At 36.7% G+C, this 23436-nt stretch overlaps 3 protein-coding genes across 3 annotated transcripts; all 3 read right to left on the bottom strand.

Annotated features, from left to right (window-relative positions):
- Positions 1–343: 343 nt before the first annotated feature.
- Positions 344–1125, bottom strand: HO133_001907 (uncharacterized protein; the record flags this gene model as incomplete). Its single annotated transcript, XM_037292835.1, has 2 exons — positions 344–717; positions 990–1125. 2 exons carry the CDS (start codon positions 1123–1125, stop codon positions 344–346), a joined length of 510 nt encoding a protein of 169 aa, XP_037151374.1.
- Positions 1126–2224: 1099 nt separating this feature from the next.
- HO133_001906 (uncharacterized protein) lies at positions 2225–4671 on the bottom strand (the record flags this gene model as incomplete). Its single annotated transcript, XM_037292834.1, has 4 exons — positions 2225–2365; positions 2683–3058; positions 3208–3666; positions 3911–4671. The coding sequence occupies 4 exons, from the start codon at positions 4669–4671 to the stop codon at positions 2225–2227; spliced, it is 1737 nt and encodes a 578-aa protein (XP_037151373.1).
- A 9737-nt stretch (positions 4672–14408) lies between these two features.
- On the bottom strand, positions 14409–15620 carry HO133_001905 (uncharacterized protein; the record flags this gene model as incomplete). Its single annotated transcript, XM_037292833.1, has 3 exons — positions 14409–14467; positions 14523–15396; positions 15465–15620. The coding sequence occupies 3 exons, from the start codon at positions 15618–15620 to the stop codon at positions 14409–14411; spliced, it is 1089 nt and encodes a 362-aa protein (XP_037151372.1).
- Positions 15621–23436: the final 7816 nt, after the last annotated feature.

Raw genomic sequence — 23436 nt, 5'->3', positions numbered from 1 at the left:
GCTTTGGCTCTCAAAGCCTTTGTGGCGTGGCATTGACGTAAGGCTGAGGAAACAACAAATCGCATGACTTCTCACATGCAAAAGCCCAGGAATTAGTAGAATCCTAACCAGCTCCGCCCCCAAACGCAACTGCCGACATTGCTGCATGTATATCAGACCAACAATAGTATCGTGAAACCTATTTCTTACGCGTTCCAGAAAGTGGACTCTACAGTAGTAAAGTAACGTCATGTGGTTCGATTGGAATTCATCAATCGATCAGACTCCAATCGCACACAAGGATGGCACGACACCCTCTACATTCATGTTCCCCCTCATACCAGACAACATCCCTGACACCACCTCAAGCCAAGCTTTGAATCAACGAAGCAGCACTGGTGTGGTCCCTCTGCGTCGCAGTGATGCCGCTTGCATCATTTAGAAAGCAACTCCTACCCAGGTCTTGCGGATTCTCATGGTAGTCTAGATAGAAAGCCATCCCATAACAGGCTGCATTCGCGGTTTGGGTCCCATTGCTAGTCTGGTAGTAGTTGAAACTCGCACAAGTCTTCATGCAGTCCTCGAAAAAGGAGACAAAGACCCCAAGAAAGTCAGCACCGTCTAGGTCGGAGTTGCAGTAGACATTGAATTCGGTATGTGTGCCAATTGTGGAGACGTAGGTTTTGCTTAGATTATCGCAGTCGCTCGTCGGCAGGGTAGACTCGGTGGCGTTGGTAGCTGCAGATATGGAGTTGGTTGTGGGACATGAGGAGTTGTCGGAGCTTTGAGGGTAGGAAGTGATAGGTTAGGCCATGGTGCTGGCATTGCTGAACTTGGTCAGCTGAATATCCGATTAAGAGAGGTAGATGGTCACATACCAATGCCCTCACTTCGCGGCCAGCGAACCTCCTACACCCGCTGCGACAATAGCAAGCATCGCGACTACGGCAAAGCAGCGCTCAAGATAAAGGTGGTAGGTCGAAGGCCGCAAAAACGCTTGCTGGGCGGACCTGGCTCTGATGCCATTGGTATCTGCGACGTCTGTGCGCCACTTGGCTGACGGTAGTAGGCATACTTCTCACTCTCATCTGGCTTCTGGTAGGAAATAGGCGACTCGTTGCGTCTGTCAAGCTCGAGACCATTCATGTTTGTAGTGCTCGCCGTTCATGTTGCTATCGATAAGTGGCTGGCGAGAAGGCGACAAGAGAGGAAGGGGCGCCATCTTGTGGGGAACGGACCAGCATAGTTTATCGCTGTATGTTACGCTGAGGCGCTGGCGAAGGAGCGAAGGACTGAAGCTATCTTGAAGTTCGCCTCCGAATTGTTGATTGTATGGCGGCTGAGAGGGCTGCTGGTGGGAGGGAGGACTAGTTGTTAGTGCCTGGTCCACGCTCCTTCTTGGATTCTACCTACCCAAAGTTCATCTTCGCAACGTCCAGGGGGCTCTGGCTCGGGTGAATTGATATAGAAAATCAAGAGGACATGATATCATGAGGAGATCTGATTAGAGAAGAACATGAACGGGTGGAGCGAACTTTTGATGTCTTGGCAAGCTAATCCATTTTCTGTTAGCGCCTCGCTTTCGCACTGTTGATCGCTTTCCAATTGAACATCGACAATACATACCTACAGTCATGGAATAGCAACTAGCATGATGCGCAGAGTTGGTAGTCAGATAACACTGATAGTTGGGAGAGAATGAGGGATGTCTTACACATTTTTCGGTACATACCCAATACAGGCAATATTGACGCCGGTTCATAGCCCGAGAGAGGCTAACATCAGTGGGAAGAGTGTGTGAACATAAAGCATGGAGACGAAGTCACAGAGCGGTCGATGAGTTGTTTTCGTTCATTTTGTACCCTCAATCGTTCAAGGCAAGCGCTGTAACGCTGACAATTATGGACGGTTAAATTTTCCAAGTCACCATCAACAAGCACCTTCTGTCCGAAAGAACCTTGCATATCATAGTTCAAATTCTTACCAAGCAAGCGTGAATCTGGACAATGAAGGGCGATGCACTTTTTAACACGCTCTATCGTCTCAATCAAGCGAAAGATCGGTTCTGGTAAATGAATTAAGGACGGGTAGCAACCGATCAGATGTCGAGTTCGAAAGGCATCTAATTATTGTGTAGGGGGCGTAGGTAAAGTCTTCAAGCATTGAACGGATTATGCGAGGTTGATTAGTAGCATCCGAGGAAATGGGCGAAATTTTAATGGATCTGTAGCGAACCGCAGTATCTCTAATTCAGCACGAACTCAGGCCACTTTCGCAGATGAATCCTATAACATCTGGCCGTGAACGTCTCATTCAGTTCGGAAGACAGTCGGACGAAGACGTTCTGTCTGCTGTCTTTCAACGGACTGTATCCATCCTTCCGCTGCTGGCCTAGAAATAGGAGCGCAAGGAAACGGAGCACAGTGCCGGACCTGATGCAGCTGTGTTAAGAGTACGTTCAATGAGAGGGCTACAAATGAAAGAGATAAGCTTAAGGAGCTATATTCGATGGGCAGGCGGGGCTCTTGCTCCAGAGTTTCGGAAGTATTGTCGATCTTGCACAAAAGCGAGAAATCAAACGTAAACACTCGCCAATCAGAGCTGATGTAATGACAGTAAATGTCGCCTGAACCCATATTCAAATTTGAAGAATGATTCTTGATCAAGAATCGTTCTTCAACCTAGTGACCTGCCCCAGCAAACCAAAAGCTGCCCTTCTCTCGCCCTTCGATGATCCCAACGTATCTTCACATCACCATACTCCTTCACAAGCTCTCCATACCTGACTCTTTGTTTCAAGTATCTTTCTGATTTCCTTGCAGCCACTGTGTGGCCTTCATCGGCGAGGACTTGACCAAGCGCTATGTTTCGGGTGGCCGCGGCTATATCGCTGAAAGTACTTTCCATTGTGACTCCGTTCTGCTGGAGGGCGTATAGGCCTGCAGCGAGACAGCAGAGGGTTGCTAACAGCCCAAGGCCGTAGCTAAGCCAGAGGAACTCTGGGTTGTACTCGTAGAGGATCTCCGCCGTAGGTGAGCGGCATGTTGTGTTGCACGTGGGTGCATTTGCAGCAATAATACTAAGCGTGATGTTCGAGAGGAGTTCGGGTATTCCATTTATGAAATTATGGCTCACTGACCAATAGAAGGCACTAGAGTTCCCAAATTCGTTGTCGGATGAATTAGGATAGGCATTTGCTTAGATCCCATCTAGCACTGTCATGTTCACGAGATTGGAGAATCTAATCTGGGTGTCTGAGAGTTCTCCGAAGTCTCTCCGTAAATGCTGCCTGCGAGGCTGGAAAATAGTGCTGTTGCTGGGTCCAGATACTGCGCCTCTGTGGGTCCAGTGAGGTCAATAGGACCGACGATACCCATTGGAGCGGATGAAACTATCGTCGTATTGATAGATGGAATCCCGTTTTCGAAAACTACGTTCAGAGAGTACGTCGTGTTTTGAAAGGTGCACGCCAATGTCCGCCAGGCTTGGTTGACCTGCGCAGGTTCGAAACCAATCATCGATGAGACTGTGATTGGACTGACGCTTTCGTTGTTCAGGTATTGTATCCATATCCTTGAGAAAACTGAGGTATAGATATCATCCTCGGCAGCTGTGTAAATTGGACACGTTTGCTCAAGGGAATCAGGGCTACTAGGCGAGTTCCAGTTGCGCGGCAGTTCGTCCACCCTTGCAGAAGTGTTAAGTTGGAAAGTTAATTAAGAAGCATTGTATCGAGGCTGAGAAATAATCATGTAGTTCGGATACGGCTCACAGTCAATTCCAGGCCCGTAGAAAACATGCTGATAGGTATAGTCCGCAGGGCGATGTAAAGGGAGCTATGCCATTGGCAAGGAGGACATCCATAACAATGTTCCCCAGTTCGCTTTGTTGCCCGCCTTGACCGAATGTGGGGATCGTACATGGCAGTGACTGCTTGACACCATCTTGGTTTACCTCGACGGATAAAGTTCCAGGTACAACGACAGGCAGAGCTGGCGACAACCAGGTGATAGTCGCAAGCGCCATGGCGACTGGGACGCATCGAAAAAAATCGAAGAATAGGAATCCTAGAACATCGCTTCGTAGATTGAGCAGCTTGTCCATTGACTGAATCTTGATATGATGTCGCCGGAAACTGTACCACAAGGTATGTTGAAAGGCCAGACCGACCGCCAGAGTCCAACAAGTCTTGACAATCAACGCATCACCGTTTAATATGCGATTTACCCAGTTTTGAGAGTCTGATGAAACCTGCTTGCCGTCCAAGAAGTTGAACACCGAGTGATGACCCAATGCAAGCATAAACCCAAAGACCACTAGGCCGAATAGCAAAGAGGTCGATCTCCACATTGGGCTCTCTGGCGAAAGGTGGCTTTCGGTTTTAGTGTCTGCTTTGGCCCGTGTCCGCTCTTTCATTTGCATTATCGTCTGGAACTTGTTCAAGGATGGTCCACGGTGCCTCGGCAATGTATCTTCGATAACCATGGACCGTGTCTCTCCTGCTAGACAATCTACCGGTTCGGGTGGTGCCGAGGCCGGTGAGCAGTTCGCTGCCCTATCATAAGCCAACCATGCCTGGGATTCGTCTTGGCCATGGGACAGAGGCGGATAGGTGTCCCTCCCGACAGGAGACACAGATCCCGAGAGTGGAGGGACACCCTCGCTCTGTGGCTGTTGATCACAATTTGCCATAGTGCTGAATCAGGGTCATGCAACGGTTGAGTGCCAGTAGTGCACATCAATTCAGACGGTTGAACATGTGGGAATCGAGGCATTTGTATGAGTACGTAGAGTGAAGCTCAGCCTCGACTCTCTGCGCAACGCTGCATGACGCTAGACAATGATCTCAAACGACTCCCCTGTGCTTTGCACCTCCATTTCAGCTTGCCGGGCTTCTGCATAGTATTCAACATGGCTATCTCCGTGGGGGTCTCAGATAACCATGGGGTAGAGCCGACTTCCACAGTATAGTTAAGATGCTTAGACTGGTAGTAGCTTGGTGGACGTATCTGAATTTGGGCTGTAAACCTAGCAGCTCTGCATCAGACCGATGCCCGCTTCTGCAAGACAAGCTAGAATTGTAGCGAAGCAGTTGTCTGCTGTTTGCCGCTTGGTAGCTTCGAGCCCGACACTGTGCAGTGGACCATGCAGCTCGGACATCGCAATGATTGGATCGTTCAATTACGGTCATGGCAGTCAAGCCGGGGATCGTCATCATTGATGTGGTGTGGTTAAAGGACAGGGCGTCGTGATGGCCTAGAGATACGCCGGGGGCCGCTCCGACACTCCCTTATCGCTGCCGGCCCGTCGCAGCGGTGGGTCCTCAAGGCACAACAATTTCAACCGTCGATGACTCGAACGGAATGCCCAGGAAATGACAATATTACTCCGCTCGTGGGTAATGCGTAGGCCGCTGGCGTTGACCTTAGAAGGGAAGAGCCAATTACGATGCCGTTGAGCAAGGTCGTTGCTTCGACAGCCCATTCATGGTCGAAATCTTGTGTATGACGATACACGGTATGTACGATATAAAGAGATCTCGCGTCTACGAGAGTGGGTCTCCTGAGAAGCCCGCACCCAACGCTTGCACAGATTCTAGTTTCGAACTAGTTAGTCATTATCTTTCCCTCTCATTTTATTGAGCTCTGTATCCACCACAAGCATCTCGTCCGAAGCTCATACAAGCTTGAGCTCATACCGAATCTTATTTAGCCTCTGCTGCTCTTGCATGTACTTGAGCTTCTTCTTGAGACCCGAGAATAAAATCTTCCGGCTAGGGGTATCAGGGTCTGTCCTACAATCCAAAGTCTCTATGTGCTCGACCAGTTCACTGATCCTGAAAGATCTACTAGACAGGTTTAGCAATGTAATTTAAAAGAATGATTTAAAACGAAAAGGGTAATAATTTAATAGGCTAATCATATAGAGTAGTTATTAGCCTCGTCGATTATCTATAAATTAAATTACTATTTTATAATATAAAATAGTAATTTAATTATAAAGTTATCTTATACGGCGTTAACGTAACTACTTATTTAAATATAATAAAAATAAAGAAATAATCTATTTATCTATCTAGATATTATTATATATATCTCTTATTCTTATAGTATATAATAACTACGAGCCATTTAATTAATTACTTAGTTAGTACTATCTATCTCGCCAGCTTATTACTTTACTTAGCTAGTTACTTAGCTAGTTACTTACTTAATTACTTACTTAACTACTTAATCTAATATTCTATAAAAGAAGAAGTAATATAGTATAGAGAATATTATAGAGATAGTTAATAGCAGTAGTAATATAATAGATCTACTCTTTATAATCTTATATTAACTTAATACTTAATAAGAGAAGAAATTACTATAATAGATAAATGCGGAGAATACTATAGAGAAATTAAGCGATAATAAGGCCCTTAGTATTAAGAATATAAGCCTACTCTCTAAAATTTTACGTTATATACTCTCTACGATCTTATATTAAATCGCTATTTAATAAGCGAAGAATATTACTATAATTTAGTTTACTATCTCCGCGTATTTAGATAATATTATATTATAATATATCATTATAATAAGTATATAAGAGAAGAATCTACTACGTCGATTATAATTAATTAAATCTCTATAAATAAGAGTTATCTATCGAACGATATATATTTAAATAAATTAAGATTATTCGATATCTTATCTCAACAGCTATTTCAGCTATTTAAACTATCGCAGATATAAGGATATCTTAGTTATTTCAGCTACTTAAGCTACCGCAGCCGTAAGAATATCTTAGTAATTTCAGCTATTAAAGCTATCGCAGCCATAAGAATATCTCAACTATCGTAGATATGGGGATATTTTAACTATTTCATCTATAACTATCGTAGCTATAGAGAGGTCTTAACTATTCCACCTATTTAGACTATCGCAGCCATAGAGATCTCTTAATAATTTCATCTATTTGGGCTATCACAGCTATAAAGATCTCTCGATAATTTCAGCTGTTTAGGCTATCGTAATCATGTAAATATCTTAGCTATCGCAGCCATAAAGAGGTCTTAACTATTTTATCTATTTAGACTATCGCAGCTATAGAGATCTCTTAGTAATTTCACCTATTTAGGCTATTACAGTTATAGAGATCTCTCGATAATTTTAGCTATTTAGGCTATCGCAATTATATGAATATCTTAGCTATCGCAGCTATAAAGAGATCTTAACTATTCCACTTATTTGGGCTATCGTAGCTATAGAGATGTCTTAGTAATTCTAGCTATTTAGACTATCGTAGCTATAGAGATATCTTAGCTATATCACCTATTTAGACTATCGTAACTTTAGAGATATCTCGATTACTTTAGCTATCGAGGCTACCGCAGCCATAAAGATATCTTAGTTATTTTAGCTATTTAGACTATCGCAGTTATAGGGGGTTTTTCTTTTTAATTATTCTAGCTAATTAAGCTATCTCGTAATAGTAGAACTATAGATTAGTAGGTTTATTATAAGATTATAGCGTTAATAGCTATTTAATTAGTTATTCTATTAATATCCTTATTAGTACCCCTATTAATACCCTAATAAGGGGTTGAGAACAAATATCCAGTACGAGCTATATAGCCACCTATTTTATATCTGTTAACGGCTCTTTATTCGATGTCGTCTCTTTTAGAGTTATATCATTTTTCTTCTTCTTTTATAGTTGAGTCTATATAAATTAGCCTTTATTTAACTATTATAAGCACTATCCAACTATTATAAATATACTTTATACTCTTATATATTTCGTAATAGCCTCCGCCGCTATTATTAAGTCTAAAAAAGCGGCTAAATATATTACCCCCGCCTTTAAAATTATTAAAAAGATCTCTAACGTAGCTAATAAGATTAATAAAATCTTTAAGGCCAAAAAGGCTCTCAAGGCTACTAAGGTTAAAATACCTTCCCTCCGCGAGGATATTCTTATATACGATACGTTATCGGATATTATAAGCCCAAATTAGATAGATAAAACGCCCTTATCTACTATTAAAGTAGATCTTTAAGAATTAATAGCTTAACTATCTAAGATCTAAGAGAAGCGAAATAATCGCTATTTTTACGAGGGTAAAGTTTATAAATTATATCGCTACTACCGCCGCTATAGTCGTAATTATCGTTATCATTACTCGAATATATCGAATTCGAATTTATTTAACTCTAAATCGAATTAAGAAAAAAGAAGAGAGGTTCTCTTTCGTTATATAAAAGATAAGAAGCTCTTTCTTAATATTGCTAAAAGATTTCGAAGTATAAATATTAAGTACTTTAAATAAATCTTCTTCGAGATCTTTAAAACTAAAAATTTCGCTAAATTAGTCTATATATATACTATCTTAGCTAAGGAGAATAAGAATATTAATAATCATAATTATATAATATACTACTTTTATATATACTCGATAGTCGCTAGTCGCTTTATATATGTTAGCGTGAAGAAAGACTTAAATAAGGCTCTTTATGCGTATATTATTTATCTACTATAGTTATCTATTATCTATAAATTTAACTTTATCCTCGCTTATTATCTTATCTTTATTATTATATATATTTAGAATAATTAAGACGATTCTAAGGTCTAAAAAGCGAACGATTAGAGTTATAGAGATTTTCTTATATTTAAAGAGACTTATATAGGTAATAGTAAGCTAAATCCCGATACGTCTAGCCCTAGTAAGATTGCTATTAAAGAAATTAGAATTTATAAGAATTTTAATAGAGATAGCTATTTTCGCGAGCGCTATATTTATTTATATATCTATATAATTTATTAGTAAAATCATTCGATAGATAAGTACTTTAAGGCCTTAAATCTAGCTATAAGTAGTTTTAATTATTTACTATTAGATAATTATATTATTAAGATAAAATAACTTCTAGAATATTCGCAGATGCCCTAATCGCTATAGTATATATCTGAGAGGTTTTTATACGCGCTATATAACTTATTAAACTCGGATTTACTCTATTAAGAATTATTAATAGTTAATAATTGATTTAAATAGTTAAACGATTACTTGAATCTAATATTTATTAAGATTATTTCGGCTATTCTTCGAAAGGGCGCTAAGATAGATTTTTAAGGCTATATCTTAGCTTATCGCAGCTAAAATTATCTATTAGTATATTAAACACCTTAAATACTATCGATAGATCTTTAAAAATAGCTCTAGTAGTATCATCTAACCGAGGTTAATTCTTAGAATAAGCCCTATTATATCTATTCGCCACTCGATTTAATATCGAAATATAATAGAGATTAAAGACGAATTTATAACCTCTTATTCTTATATGACTACTTAGTTAATAACGATATTTAGACGAAGTAAGATATATTAGAATATATTATATACGATAATATAGTAGTAGTATTGCTATAGAAAGGCCTAAGGGCTTAATTCGTTAAAAGAGATCTTAAAGACGCCTTTAGATATATACTTATTACTATATCGAATTAATAACTACTTAATTTTAATTATAATAAACGCTATTAAAAAGAATAATATTTATTATTCGAATTACATATATTATTATTTCTATTTAATCTCTTCGTAAAGGCCCTTATTTAAATCTTAATCGCGATTCTTCTATAGAAAATAGTGCTTTACTATCTAGACGATTTCTTTATAATCCTTTTATTAGATAATAATATAACTATATACGTCTAATAGTTCGATTAACTATATAACAAATTAAGCTTTTAAATCAATTATATAAAGAATATTATGGGTTTTATAGTCGAGTTTCTAGAAATTAAATTCGATAGTATTCGTATATAGGCGAGACTTTTCTTAGATAAGCTAGCTAAGATAAAAATTACGACTAAAAACCTTCTAAAAAGAATAATTATCTTATATTAGAAGCTCGAGTTAATAGTTAACTTCCTCTCTTTCGCTATTAAAGTCGTAATTCCAGAAAAAGCATTCTTAAGGCGACTTTTCGATACCCTTCGAAGGCCTATAATAATTATATAGATTATAGGCGATATAAGAGTAGACTTATTATAGTGGAATACCTTTCTAAAATACTAGAATAGCATCGCCTTAATACGTCACATCGATAGTCGAGTTACGTAGTATATATGGATCGATACATCTAGAAAATTCGATATAGAAGACTATATTCTCGACTATCTCGATTATATTTAATCGATTTAGTTTAAAGACGTTTTTAGTATTAAAATAGTTATATATTACCGTTTTAAAGATATATAATTTAAAGAAATAAAGGCTATCTATTACGCGATAAAGCTATAGCTATATTAGTTATAAGAATCTCGCTTAATTCTCTACTACGATAACGACATATATATTAATAAATTATATAAATCCTCTATATACGAGCTAGCTATAGCCTTATTACGCGATATAGCTATACTAGCAACTACTTACGATATTATAGTAATATCTATTTAAATATCTACGAAGGCTAATCAGCTAATTAATAATCTATTATATTTTTAATATCGAAAAATTGCTAACGTATATCTATAGCTGAAAGGTCTTATATCTTCGCTAAAATAGGGCGAGATCTATTAGAATATTAATATAAATAAACTATACTATCTCGAGAGACTATATAACTTCTCTAATAAGAGCTTATTACTAAAACCAGGAAGATATATATAACTCTAGCAAGATCTTATATAATCTATTACGCACTAATAGAGATTTAATCTCTCTTTCTAATAACTATAAATACTCTTATAAGCTAAATTATTAATCTAAGTACTTATCGCGTTAAGTTAAAGTCTATAAAGATGTATCTTATCGATCTTAGATTAATCTATATAAATATAAGATTTAATAATCTCTTAATATTTTATTACTCTTAGTTATAACGTATTATTATAAATAATCAACGTCTTTATAATAAAGCTAATATGAAAGAAAGGTATCTAATTACTAAGAATCTATTGCTTTAAATTCTTTTTTATTTTAATAAGTTAATCTATATTAAAACGACTCTATATATCTTCTTTTACCTCGCCTTCGCGATATTCCTATATATAGAATATTAATCTTAGTAATAACGAGATTTAATTATTAAGTCGTTAGAAGTTAGATTTCTATCGCCTATATATAATTATTTACTTAATTTATATACTTAAAGTATTATTATAATATTAGCACCTTTTAGCTTGTTCGCGCTAGTACTATTAATTCCTATTACTTACTACGATAAATATCGTTAGAAGTTCTCCTCGAGACTTTCACTCTCTTTAAATAACATCTTAAGTTATTTAAGAGTTTTCTAGCGCTGAGGGGCCTTTTTTAAACTATTTATATATCTAAAAAGGTCTTAGCTGCCTTAGTGTTGGATATACTTAATTATCTATCTATATATCTACTTGTATATACGTTATTTTGTATATAGTCTTACTGTTTGCGAGCATTAATCGTAATAGTGGAACTATAGGTTAGTGGGTCCATTATGAGGCTATAGCGTTGGTGGCTGTTTGATTAGCCGTTCTGTTGATACCCTTGTTGATACCCCTATTGGTATCTCGGTAAGGGGTTGGGGATAGGTGTCTAGTACGAGCTATATAGCCACCTATTTTGCACCTGTTAACGGCTCTTTATTCGATTTCATCTCTTTCAGAGCTATATCATTTTTCTTTCACCCACCTATACCTGTATATAGCCTCATTTCACTCCAGGGTATATCGCTCAGACATGGGAGTTTTCTAGCGCTGGGGGGCCTTTTTTGGACTATTTGCATATCTAAAAAGGTCTTAGCTACCCCAGTGTTGAATATGCCCAATCATCTATCTACATATCTACTTGTGCATGCGTTGTTTTGTGTATGGCCTCACTGTTTGCGAGCACATCGCAGCCATTAGAATATCCCAGCTATTTCAGTCATTTGGGCTATCGCAGCCATAGAGATCTCTTAATAATTTAAGCTATTTAGGCTATCGCAGCTATAGGGATATCTTAGCTATCGTAGTTATTTAAACTATCGCAATTATAGAGATATCTCGACTATTATAGCTATAAAGATATCTTAGCTATTCTAACTAGTTAAGCTACCGCAGCTATAAGGATATTTTAATTATCTTAGCTATTTAAACTATCGCAGTTATAGAAATATCTTAGTTATTCTAATTATTTAAACTATTATAGTTATATTTAACTAATTAAACTCGATCTACTTATACTTTACTAGAAAAACATATTTATAACGTAGTATAGTAACGATTATAGCTTAATAATCTAATAATATAACTATAAAGATTATTATAACGAGAGCCTTATTATTAGAGAAGTTTATAATATATATATATAATAAAAGAAGAAGAATAAGTGAAATTTAAAGAGATTTATAACTCTTCGATAAAGGTTTCGTCGAAGTCTATAATATTACCTAATCGGGTTAGCGGTAGAAGGGTAGGGCTGTTCCCGCTTTGAATCATTCTTTTGAAATTCGTTGCTAAACCTGTCTAGTACTGGTGCTGCATTCAGGACAGCACAACACCAATGGATAGCCCTCAGGACACGTTCGAAGGTGTCTAGTAAGCCTGTCCTTGCTTTCAAATGGGGTTTCGCATTTTGGGCAGACAAACTCCCTCGTGCGTTCAGCATAATTCCCTACTCTTGCGAAATGGGGCGGAGCTCCAGCCAGCAGCCATGGAAGACGATGCTGAATGACATATCGTTGCGATTCATCGCATCCCAACGCCAGAGCTTTAATGTGCTCGATATTGCAGCCTGCATCGCACATTTCGTCTTCAACGTGTCCTGGCAGTCCTGGTATGGTGTCGAAGCGGTCGTGTCGACAACCCCAGCATAGGTGTTTGTTCAGCTTGGGTACCCTAGCACCCTTTTCATGTGTTGGTACTGTTTGAGCAGGTAGAAGGCCACTCGACTCTTTCACCTCGAAGGCCTTTTTGGTCGTCAAGGTAATGATCCTCAAAGCACTGTCGGCAATCGCGGTATGAGCTAACACCTGCCCTGCTATATGGATAGTAGTGTTGTTCAAGTTTCTGATTTCCTGGCGGATTTTGTGTGAAGCAGTTTCTTGCTAATCGGAACGTGAATCCGCCAAAAGGTGTGGCTTTTCGCCACGCCTGTGAACGGTAATACGAGTCATACTTATACCATGGCGGCATTGCAAATCTGATTTTGGTGTAAGAGCCATTGCCGACCTAAAGGGCCAAGGAGGGTCCTTTGGCACAGGGTGGCTCTTGCAGCATCTCCCTTGCGCCAATCAGATCACATGGGTTCGTGCAGATGAATTGTGTGCCGACGAGGTTCTAAAGTCCTAGCGGCTGAAGTATCTGGAACACCACTAGCAAGGTGGAATAGGCTAGGCAGTGTTTCTGCCTGGATATCCAACGAGAATCACCCGAAAATCGGTTTAAAGCCCACTGTACCGAATGAATGCTGTTTCTGTTCTCTAGCCGCAGGAGAAACAGGCGATCAAAGGAGGACTGCCGGCCCGCTCCCCCAGTCGCAAACGCAAGCCAGTTCTTTCCACTTCGAAAGGAACTTTCGCTTGGCGTTAAGGTACGTTAGTAGCCTTCCCCACAGATAGAACACAGGAAGACATTATCATATGGTTCATGGTCAGTCCTCTTTGGTATAAGTGGTGGAGCTCCCGCACGGAACCATGTTCCTCGCCCTGGAATGATGAATAGCGCTGGGCCATTGAACTCCTTACCAGCGCGTTGAGATGTTATATTGTCCAATCGTTGTGGCATTCATTTCTTTCGATGTGCTTCAGCATTTCTGAATAGGTGGGAAAGTGCTTCCACCCTTTGCAGCCCCAACAAAGGAATTGTTCTGGACTTGTTTGTTCCTTGGGCTTTCAATCTATCAGTGATACGATTGGTGAACAGAAAGCGGTGTACCATATTACTCAGATATTCCTGGGTTTAGTTGCCAAAAAAAATCCCCGAAAGAGGCGCATGGCGTCCTGGTGGGCATGCGGAAAAGGGAATGATTTACAGCATTGCTGACAGTGACGGGAATAGATTCCTTGACCTGGGTACTACTGAATAGATCCATATGCTCTGCTGGGCAAAGCATTAAGAGTTGGGAATTGGTCAGGACGGGACCGACATGTGAGGACTGTAGGGTAGCCTTCGGACCATTGTTCATGTTGGAGATGAATTTTAAAGATCATCCTTCAATATGCTGGACTACTGGAGATAAAGCGAACCTATACGCCTCATTTATTGCTGCAGTTGGCACCCTTGGCAGATGGGTGGAAAAAGATATTGTAGATTTTCTAAACAAATCATGCTCATTATATTTACTTCTCAGTCGTAATCGTAAGAAAAGGGATTACTATCGTAATCATCATTGCTGGCAAAACCATATCGCCGGCCAGAGACACCACCATTCCTTCCATTCTCACCTCGCAAAGTTTGCCGACAGCTCGCACAAGCTACCATTCTGCAGCCGGGACACTGGAACGCAAAGCGTCTTTGAACAGTGTGACAGTTGCTACACATCGGCGTTCCCTCTACCTTCGGCCAGAACCTATCATGTCGACAAGTACTCTTCGTAGCCGGTTCAGACCGATCGTTCCGTGTCTTCCTGGCCTTTCGAGCGGCCTCTTCTGCTTGCCGCAATGCTTGCGCTCGCTCTTCTGCTTCCCTACGGCGTCTCTCCGCCGCTTCCGCCATCCATGCACGATCTTGTGCCTCTTGTGTCTCTCGTGCCGCTTGAGCTTCGCGGGCTACTTTCGCGGCCCATTCGGCCCGTTCTTTCTGAGCTTTGGCCAATCTTTCGCGAACCTCATGCATTGCTTGATCCCTTGCTTCTTGCTCCAACCTCACTCTACGTGCTCTCGCCTCGTCTTCCACTTTTCTCTTCTCATCTTCCGCCTTCTTCTTCTCGGCCGCAATCTTGTCGTTCACATTCTGCAGCGCATCTTGCAGCCTTTGGAGTCTGGTCTCCTTCTCCTTCAACTCGCTTCCTTTGATGCTCTTACTGGCTAGTCTATGTAGACGTGTCTTTTCCCGTGCTTGTTTCTGCTCGTCTGTTTCTTTCACTTTGCCTAAGATAGGCGAAGCTAGGTATGCCCACCAACCATTTCGCTCCTTCTCCTTTCTTGAATCCTCAACGTCCTGGTCCTGAAGACGCTTCAAGTCTGCTACAAGCTTTCTGATCGCCCGAGATAATTCGAAGATCTCATCGTCGTATTTCCACCTGAATTGTTCCAAACGTCGAAGGCGTTCCTGCCGTGCAATATCTTTTTCCTGCTCTTTCGCCCTCGCTTCAGTTGCCCTCTTTTTTTCCGCCTGTGCGGCTTCAGCTTGGCGCCAATCTGACTCCTGCTTTGCCCGTAGACTATCTCTAATGCCTGACCATCTTAGATCGTATTCTCGTCGTTTCGTGGGGTCTCCTATTGTCTCATACGCGTTTTGGAGCTTCATCAACACGTATCAGTCGCTGCCTTCAATCGTAGCAGTCGATTTGGAAAAGGAATAAGACTTACAAGCTGGAACACAGCTGTCGAATCGTCGTTAAGGTTTTTATCTGGATGCCGAATCTTTGCCAGCTTTCGATAGCTCTTAGTCACATCTTCAATGGTAGCATCATTTGATACCGCGAGAACGGCGTAATAATCGACGTTGGGCTCAGCAGGGGCCATCACGCTTTCATTGTCGATATGGCAGCCTGATCGTGAATTAAGTAGGTTGAGGTCGGTACACAAGAATCATGATGACTAATATATGCAGGGAGATTTAGTCCACCAGTAAAGACGAGTGACTTCTGTTGAGCTGTGGTGAATTGGGTCTGCGTTCAGGAGAGATTTTGGCAACAAGCATAAAACATGGGAATTCTGAGGCTGAGATGAACGCAGGCTGAGAGAGCGGGAGGCCTGAGGCGAAAACCTTTGCCAAAAGCTCAAACACTTACCGACGGTTTGCCACATCAGTTTGCTGCCTCGTGCTATGATTCAAAGCTATGACAATGCCAAAAGATCTGGTCGCAGGGCATACTATTAGCTCGACTACTTGAAGTATGCTCAACACTGTTCTGCCAGTGCTGCTTACGGGCCAGGGAGCCAAGTTTGGCAATTTCTGAGAAGTAGACATGCTCAAACGCTGGCACTTGAAAGGAGATACTGCGAAGTAAAAGATCCCGTAACCCGAGTATCCCGATATGCATTGCCACACGAGCCATGAAGCACCCATCCCCCCGAGCGTCCGTAGACATGTGTTGTGACCCCAGACGCAAACAAAACCTCCTTGCACCAGTCTGGTGGAACCCTTGATGATACAACAAAAGACTGTTCATTGGTGCCATCAGTCCGGATGCTCACATCGAAAGCAAAACATATTTACCTCGAAGCCAGCGTCTTCAACAGTATTCAACACCCTGCGCCGAATTCTTTGGTTTTTTTCTCGGATAGCTCTTTCGTAAGTCCCATAACAGCACTTGCTGCTCTTAATTCCTCACCCCAAGGCCTCCCATAGGTGATGGAGGAGCTTGACGATGCTGTCCGTGCCATAGCTAACACCCTCTGTGCAGGCACTACTCTCAACATGTTGAAGAAGGCTGCTCAGATCTGCATACTGAGATCTGCAAGCTGGGCACTGATAAACCCACGGATCATGGCATGAGGATTGAATATGTCGCATCATGCTACTATACTGATCAAAAACCTTATCGCACCGAGAACACCCGAATCTTTTGGGATGCGACAGAAATAAAGGTCGGGCAAAATGCCTTTGGCGTTTTCCCCAACGTAGGTACCGCTCGCAGCCAGTTTTTGCGTAGTCGTTTTTTCGCATTGAATGGCGAATTGGTCAAGTTGAACACGCGTCTTTACGCAGGTGCCTGTCTCGAGATCCTGCAGCAACAACGCGTATTTGGTGAATTGCCTCGAACAGCCCCAGCAGTCGGTATTACGAGGAAGATGGCTCAAGAGATGCTAGACCCGTGTCAGCGCTTTTTTTAGGCCATCCATAGGGACTTTTGACTCTCGTCACTGAGTTGCTTTGGTGTATCACATTTTTTGCTGCACGAGGGGCACCAAAAAGGGCTGGGATCAGACTCGTAGTGCTGGTAAAGTTCTCTGCAAGTTGGGTAGTCGACCTCATGAGTCTCACATATCCAGTGGCTCCGTGAGTTCTGATAACGCTCCTCTCGTGCGGCGGCTGAAATGAAGTGACGGGCACAGCGGTCGCAAAAGTTGTGACTGTCGCGATAGTGCTCGATCAAAGCTCCTTTGGTAGAGAAATCAATGTTATGACTGTCGCATATCCAATGGCTCAGCAACTTTTACGAGTCCTCGTCCCGAGCAGCGGGAGAAACAAAAAACCTATTACACTTAGAGCGCCAGTTATAGCGCTTTTGAGTGGGTCTAGCGGCTCTCTAGAGTTTCTTGACTTGGAAAAATTTCGGCTGCATACTGTGCAGAAGTGATCTGACCTACTCAGAGTCAGTGAGTACAATTTTCAGGCCATAAGAAGACGAGCCGCCTCGCCTTGACGGCTTCCGGCAGTCGGTATCTGGTGCTTTCAACGACGTCAAATTTGAATATGCTGATCATCTTGCCGAAGGACGGATGTCGTGCTGGTTGATTGATATTAGGAAAGGGATGGCGGTCGGTGGATATTGCTTTCGCATGCTATGAATTGGTCCGGTAGGTATCTGAAGATTGGGAGGAGCTGAGAGACGCAATGATGGGGAGGATAACTACCAGTGATGGGATACCACGCGTTGTGGAATTCGGTCGCGCGTTCTTCGTCATAGGACAGTTGGCATGGTTAGTGAAAGGTGCTGGCTTCTGGGTTGTCTTGAACAAAGTCGGAATTCGGCGGACCGCTAGCTTTCATGCAATCGAGTGTATTCCAAGCTACCAGAATGTGCAGTCACTTCGTGCAATTGTATAATGAAACAACGGTCAAGTCTTGTGAGATCCACGTCCCTCTCTGCCTTTCATTGCCATCGTAGGAGCAAGTCCCCTACAAAAGTGCCTTAACCTAGCAAACGGCTCCTGAAGCTGCATTTCTCAGCCCGAATCAGCTCTTCGTGGATGGGCTTATATGAAGGTCATAATCATTCAATGCTCAGGAGTGACGCCCAAACAAAATCTTCACTGCCATGGCCGTTACCCCATCACACCATCCATCTATCGGTTGACATGATCAATCATTGATGCTTGGTATTTCGGTGCTCCTTGATTATGCAACCATGCCCGTTCAAGGCCGCCTTCGCAGAGGACACCATTTTTGCTAGTGAAGGACGACTCAGCACGCTCTATGCATCTTCAACTCAAAGCGCCAGATGCGTGGTGGTGATGCGAGCTATCAGCTCATATGCGTGCCACATATTATCAAAATTCTGTGGTCATCCAGTAGAAGATGCATTTAATGATGAAGGAAGCCTGAAGACGTTTGCCCGACCTAGTGTTGTCTCGCTAAACGTCCCACGAAAACTACACGCACAAATAAGTTCTAAATAATGATTAACTGGGTTTTAAGGCCTAATAATATATAGATAGCGATCTACTATATAGCTTAGCTCTAGAAAAACTTTCTTTATATAAGATAGAAGATCTAGAGTCTAAGTATAAAAAAATATTAAAAAAAAATAAGATGTTAATAAATAGAAAAAGTATAAAAATCTCTTTTTGCGATGAGAGAAATAAGAATAAGAAGTAAAAAATAGATAAGAATATTATTTATTTAAAGCTCTTTTAATATAGTAATCTTAATTATTCTATTATAAGTATATACTATATTCTTATTAATTTTTAATTAAATTATAATAACTAGTATTATCTTATTAAATATTCTATAAAAACTATATATATAAATAAGTTTTAAATAATAATTAATTAAATTTTAAGATCTAATAGTATATAGATAGCGATTTATTATATAATTTAATTTTAAAAAAACTTCTAAAATAAATAGTTTATATTTAATAAAAATCTATTAATTCTAAACTATATAAAAATGTTAGAGATAATATAATATAGTAAAAATATAAATTAGATATATCTTAATATATAAGTAATATAAGTTAGACTTTTAACGATTAAATAGTTAAATCTTATTATTAATTAAATCGATATCTCTTACGAAGATAATAATCTTTTTATAAAAAGAGTATCTTAAATAGTAGCTTAAATAATTAAGTATATATAGTATACTACGTAATATAATAATAATATATTATCTTATAAAGATCTTATTTAAATTAAATAGTAATAATAATTTATTAATAGAAAAGCGAGTAAATAAGTTTCGTAGTAAATAAATAAAGTAGATATTATTATTTATAGCGATAATAAATAGCGTAATTTCTCTTTTAAATAAGTTCGTCTTTAAGAATAATAATAATAGCTTTATATAATAACTATATAGCGTAATTAAATATCTTATAATATATTATTATTTAAAGTTATTATTCTCGAATTTAGCTTAAAATTATATAAATTCGTTTATATAAAGAAATATAATAAATATAAAATAAAAGAAAGTATATAAAATAGCTTTTTTAAGAGAAGTTTTATTAAATTAGATAAAGATATAAAGTAATAAATCTTATATAATTAAATAATATTTTTTAATATTAATCTTATTATATAGTCTATAAATATTAATAATTACTCGCTATAATAGTAAGTAATAAAAGATTTTAAGATTTTTAAATTTTAAATTTATATAAGCTAAATAAATATCTATAAGATAAATCTTAATAGATTTAATTTAAATATAATAATTAATTAAATATACTATTTAATTAATAAGTAATTAAATAATAATAAAAAATATAATAGTTTTTAATAGAGTATAAAACTCGATATAGAAGACCTTCGTCGTTTAATAGCTACTTTTATTCTTATTAATTAGATCTTATTAAAGATATCTTATAATATTATAATTTAGAGAAGTTTTCTTATATTGTAATTTAAATAAATCGCGATTTAATAATTTCTACGTAGATTAAAAGCGCTTAATTATAAATATAAATTAATAATTTTATTAAATTTAAAATAAGAAAGTAAGTTAATTAAAGTATTTTACTTAATAGAAATCTAAATTATATTATAAATAATATTATATTAAATAAATAATATAACTATTTATTTAAGCGATATTATAATTAATTTATATATAAAACTACTATTAATATTTTTAATAATAATATTATTATTATAATAAAGTGTAAAATATAATTAATATAAGTAAGATAGTTATCTATAAATAATTATAAAAATAATAAATATCTTTTTAAATTAAATATTCTTTTTATAATAGCGAGTAGCGAAGTATATATTAAATATATCGTCTAATTTAGAATAAATAGCGATATTCTTAAGAATATATTCTCTTATTCTATACTTATTAAAAGTGTTTATTTATATAAAATAGTAATAATATATAATTATATAATAAAGTAGTTATATCTTATTTTACTTAAATAAAAAGATATTCTATTAATGTAGATTCGCTATAATTATAATAATAATATAATAATATTCTTATTTTTTAAATAATGCGAAGTAAAGTCTTTTTAAAAAGATTTTATTAGAGATTATTACTTTAGCGAAGAAGAATAGTAAATTTATCGCTAACTTAAGCTCGTTATAAAGAATACTTCGCTTATTTAAAAGGGCTTTTATCGACTTTCTTATCTTTTTTTAATTTATTAAAAAAGAGTTTAATCTTTATCTTCTCGCTATCGAATTAAATTCTTAAAAATTTAATTAGAATATCTTTCTTATTCTTAATATAATTTATTTTTAAATTATAGTTATTATAGATAATATTAAAGTTATTACTAAATTAGATTATATCGTTATTAAGCGAAAGAATAACGAAGAAGTTATTTAAATAGTAAAAAATAATACTTTAGAATAAAATAATAATAAGTATTTAATAAAGAGTTTTAGCGAATAGATTAAAAATAAAAAGTACGATATATAAATTAAATAATAAGAATCTATTAATATAATAGAAGCTATTCTAAAAGAAATCTAGTAATTAAAAATTTAATTCGACTATAAAAATATATCTAAATATAGTAACGAGATCTTATTTAATTATAATTATACTCTTATTTTAAATAAGTAGAGTATTAATAGTATTATCTAATATAATATACTCGAGTATTTTATAAATCTTATAAATATAGTAATTACCGAATTATAATTATAGAAAGAAAAGATCGTAAATTCTTCTTTAGTCGTTATTATATTTTAAAATAAAGTTTAATAAAAATGAAATAAAGTATTTTAAGAGTTTTATATTTAATTATATTAGATAATTATTATTCTTTTACTTTTAAAGATCTTTAAATAGTATTTTAAATATTATAGTAGTATTAAGATAAGATTTACTTAATAGTAATTAATTAAAATCTTAATAATCTATTTTAATACCGCGAGTAATAATTATAAATAAGATATTAGTAAATATCTAATTAAGATAATTTTTAAGCTATTTCTTTTAGTTATCTTTTTTTAATAAATTATATCTTTTTAGTAGAAGCTTATTTAGCGAGATAAGTATATATAAAAATAACTTAATTATCGACTTAAGATCTCTTAATATTAATTATAATTAAGGGATAAGAGAGAGTCTTATACTTAACGAGATAGTATTAATAAAGATTTCGTTAATATAGCTAATAAAAGAATATAATTAATTATATATATTATATATATATAGATAGCGATAATCTTAAGAGTTATATAGTTTATTACGATTAAATTAATTATAATAAAATAATTAAGAATTCTAAATATTTTAATAAAAAGATATAAAAGTAATATTATAATATATCTGAGATAAAGTCTAACTTAGATATAAATTATATAATAAATAAACTTTTAATTAAATCGACGAAGATTACTATTTTAGAATTCAATTTTTTAAATAATTATTAAGTATTCGCTATATATAAGTATTATCTTAATAAAGCTAAATTTTATTATAAATAAAAATCTTATAGAAATAGTATATTAATTAAAAAATATAAATAGTTAATAGATTAGAAATATAATAGTAATAGTTTAATAGGATTTCTTAAAGAAGTAAGATAATTATTTTATAGATAAAGAAATATATAATTTAATTATAGACCTCGAAATATCGAAGTAATTTCTTAAGTTTCTTAATTTTTTTATTATCGCTAATGAGATAATTAATAAAGCTATTAAATAGCTTATTAAAATATTTAATATCGAACGTTTTATAATAGATTTATTTAATATATTTTAGATCTATCGCTTTGAAATAAAGAAGAAGAGAGATTATTATAAAGTTATTATCTTAATATAAAAAGAAATAACGCGATATTACTTTCGTCTTAGATGATATTAATATTTTTTATTATAATAGAATTAAAGTTAATTATATAATTTAAAGAGATATAAATAATAGTTAAGAAGATAAAGCGAATAGAAATAATTAATAGATTGATAATATAGAGATTTAGAGTATAGATTAATATATAATAAAGATAGCTAACTAGCGACGAATATAGATCTTATTAATCTTATTCTATATATAAGCGAGTTTATTATAATTCTAAAGCATATTATTTTCGTCGATCTATACTCGTTTAAGTTTTTAATAAATTAATTATAATTAAATAGTATAAGAATTATAGATTAGATCTAATAAAGTAAATAATTCTATTAAAGAATATAATTAGTAAATAAAAGATATAGCGAGAGTAGATAGAAGAAGAGGTCTATTAGAGAATTCTTTTATAAATGATTCTTATAAAGATAATAGTCTAGTGATAGTAGTCTGATATATAGCTATAGTCTTTATAATAGGCTTATAAGAATATTTAAGGGCTATTAATAGTGGCTGAATAGTAATAAATAAGAATAATATATTTTCTAAATGAAAATTGCTTTCGTCTAATGTTAGGAAAGAAAAAAGTGTAAAAACCTCTTCTTACGATGAGAGGAATAAGAATAAGGAGTAAAAAACAGGTGGGAACACCGCCTATTCAAGGCTCTTCCAACATGGCAATCTCGGCTATCCTGCCATAAGTATGTGCTGTGCCCTCACTAGCCCCCAGTCAAGCTGTGGCGAAAACCAGCGCTCTGCAAAGTTCAATCTTATACTCTGACAGGATCAGAGGCCGGCGACCGTGACAAATCGCTCCGAATACATTAGTATGACATAACGGGAGTATCTCGCATAGTCGGAAGGCAGCCAATCTACAGCGCTGACTTTACGCTCTCAATGACAAAATCACCATGCCCAAGGCCTCGACCAGCTTCTCCCACATGCCAGCTCCATCAAAGAAAGTGTCCTTTGGCGCGCACAATATGTATTCTGAGGTTCAAAAGATGGCTATGGAACATCTGGCTTGGTGCAATTGCGAAATGGCACCGCAGTTTGAGACCAGTAACGCTACTGCGGAGAGCAAGACGGACCTTTGGAAGGAAGGTTGGAAGGTACAGCGGCATCATGAGAGCTGGAATA

This window comes from Letharia lupina (assembly GCF_014066315.1).
Source record: "Letharia lupina isolate WasteWater1 chromosome Unknown contig_13, whole genome shotgun sequence".
NCBI lineage: Eukaryota > Fungi > Ascomycota > Lecanoromycetes > Lecanorales > Parmeliaceae > Letharia > Letharia lupina.
Note: the sequence above shows the minus strand (reverse complement) of the source record. Positions and strands in the feature narration are given on the sequence as shown.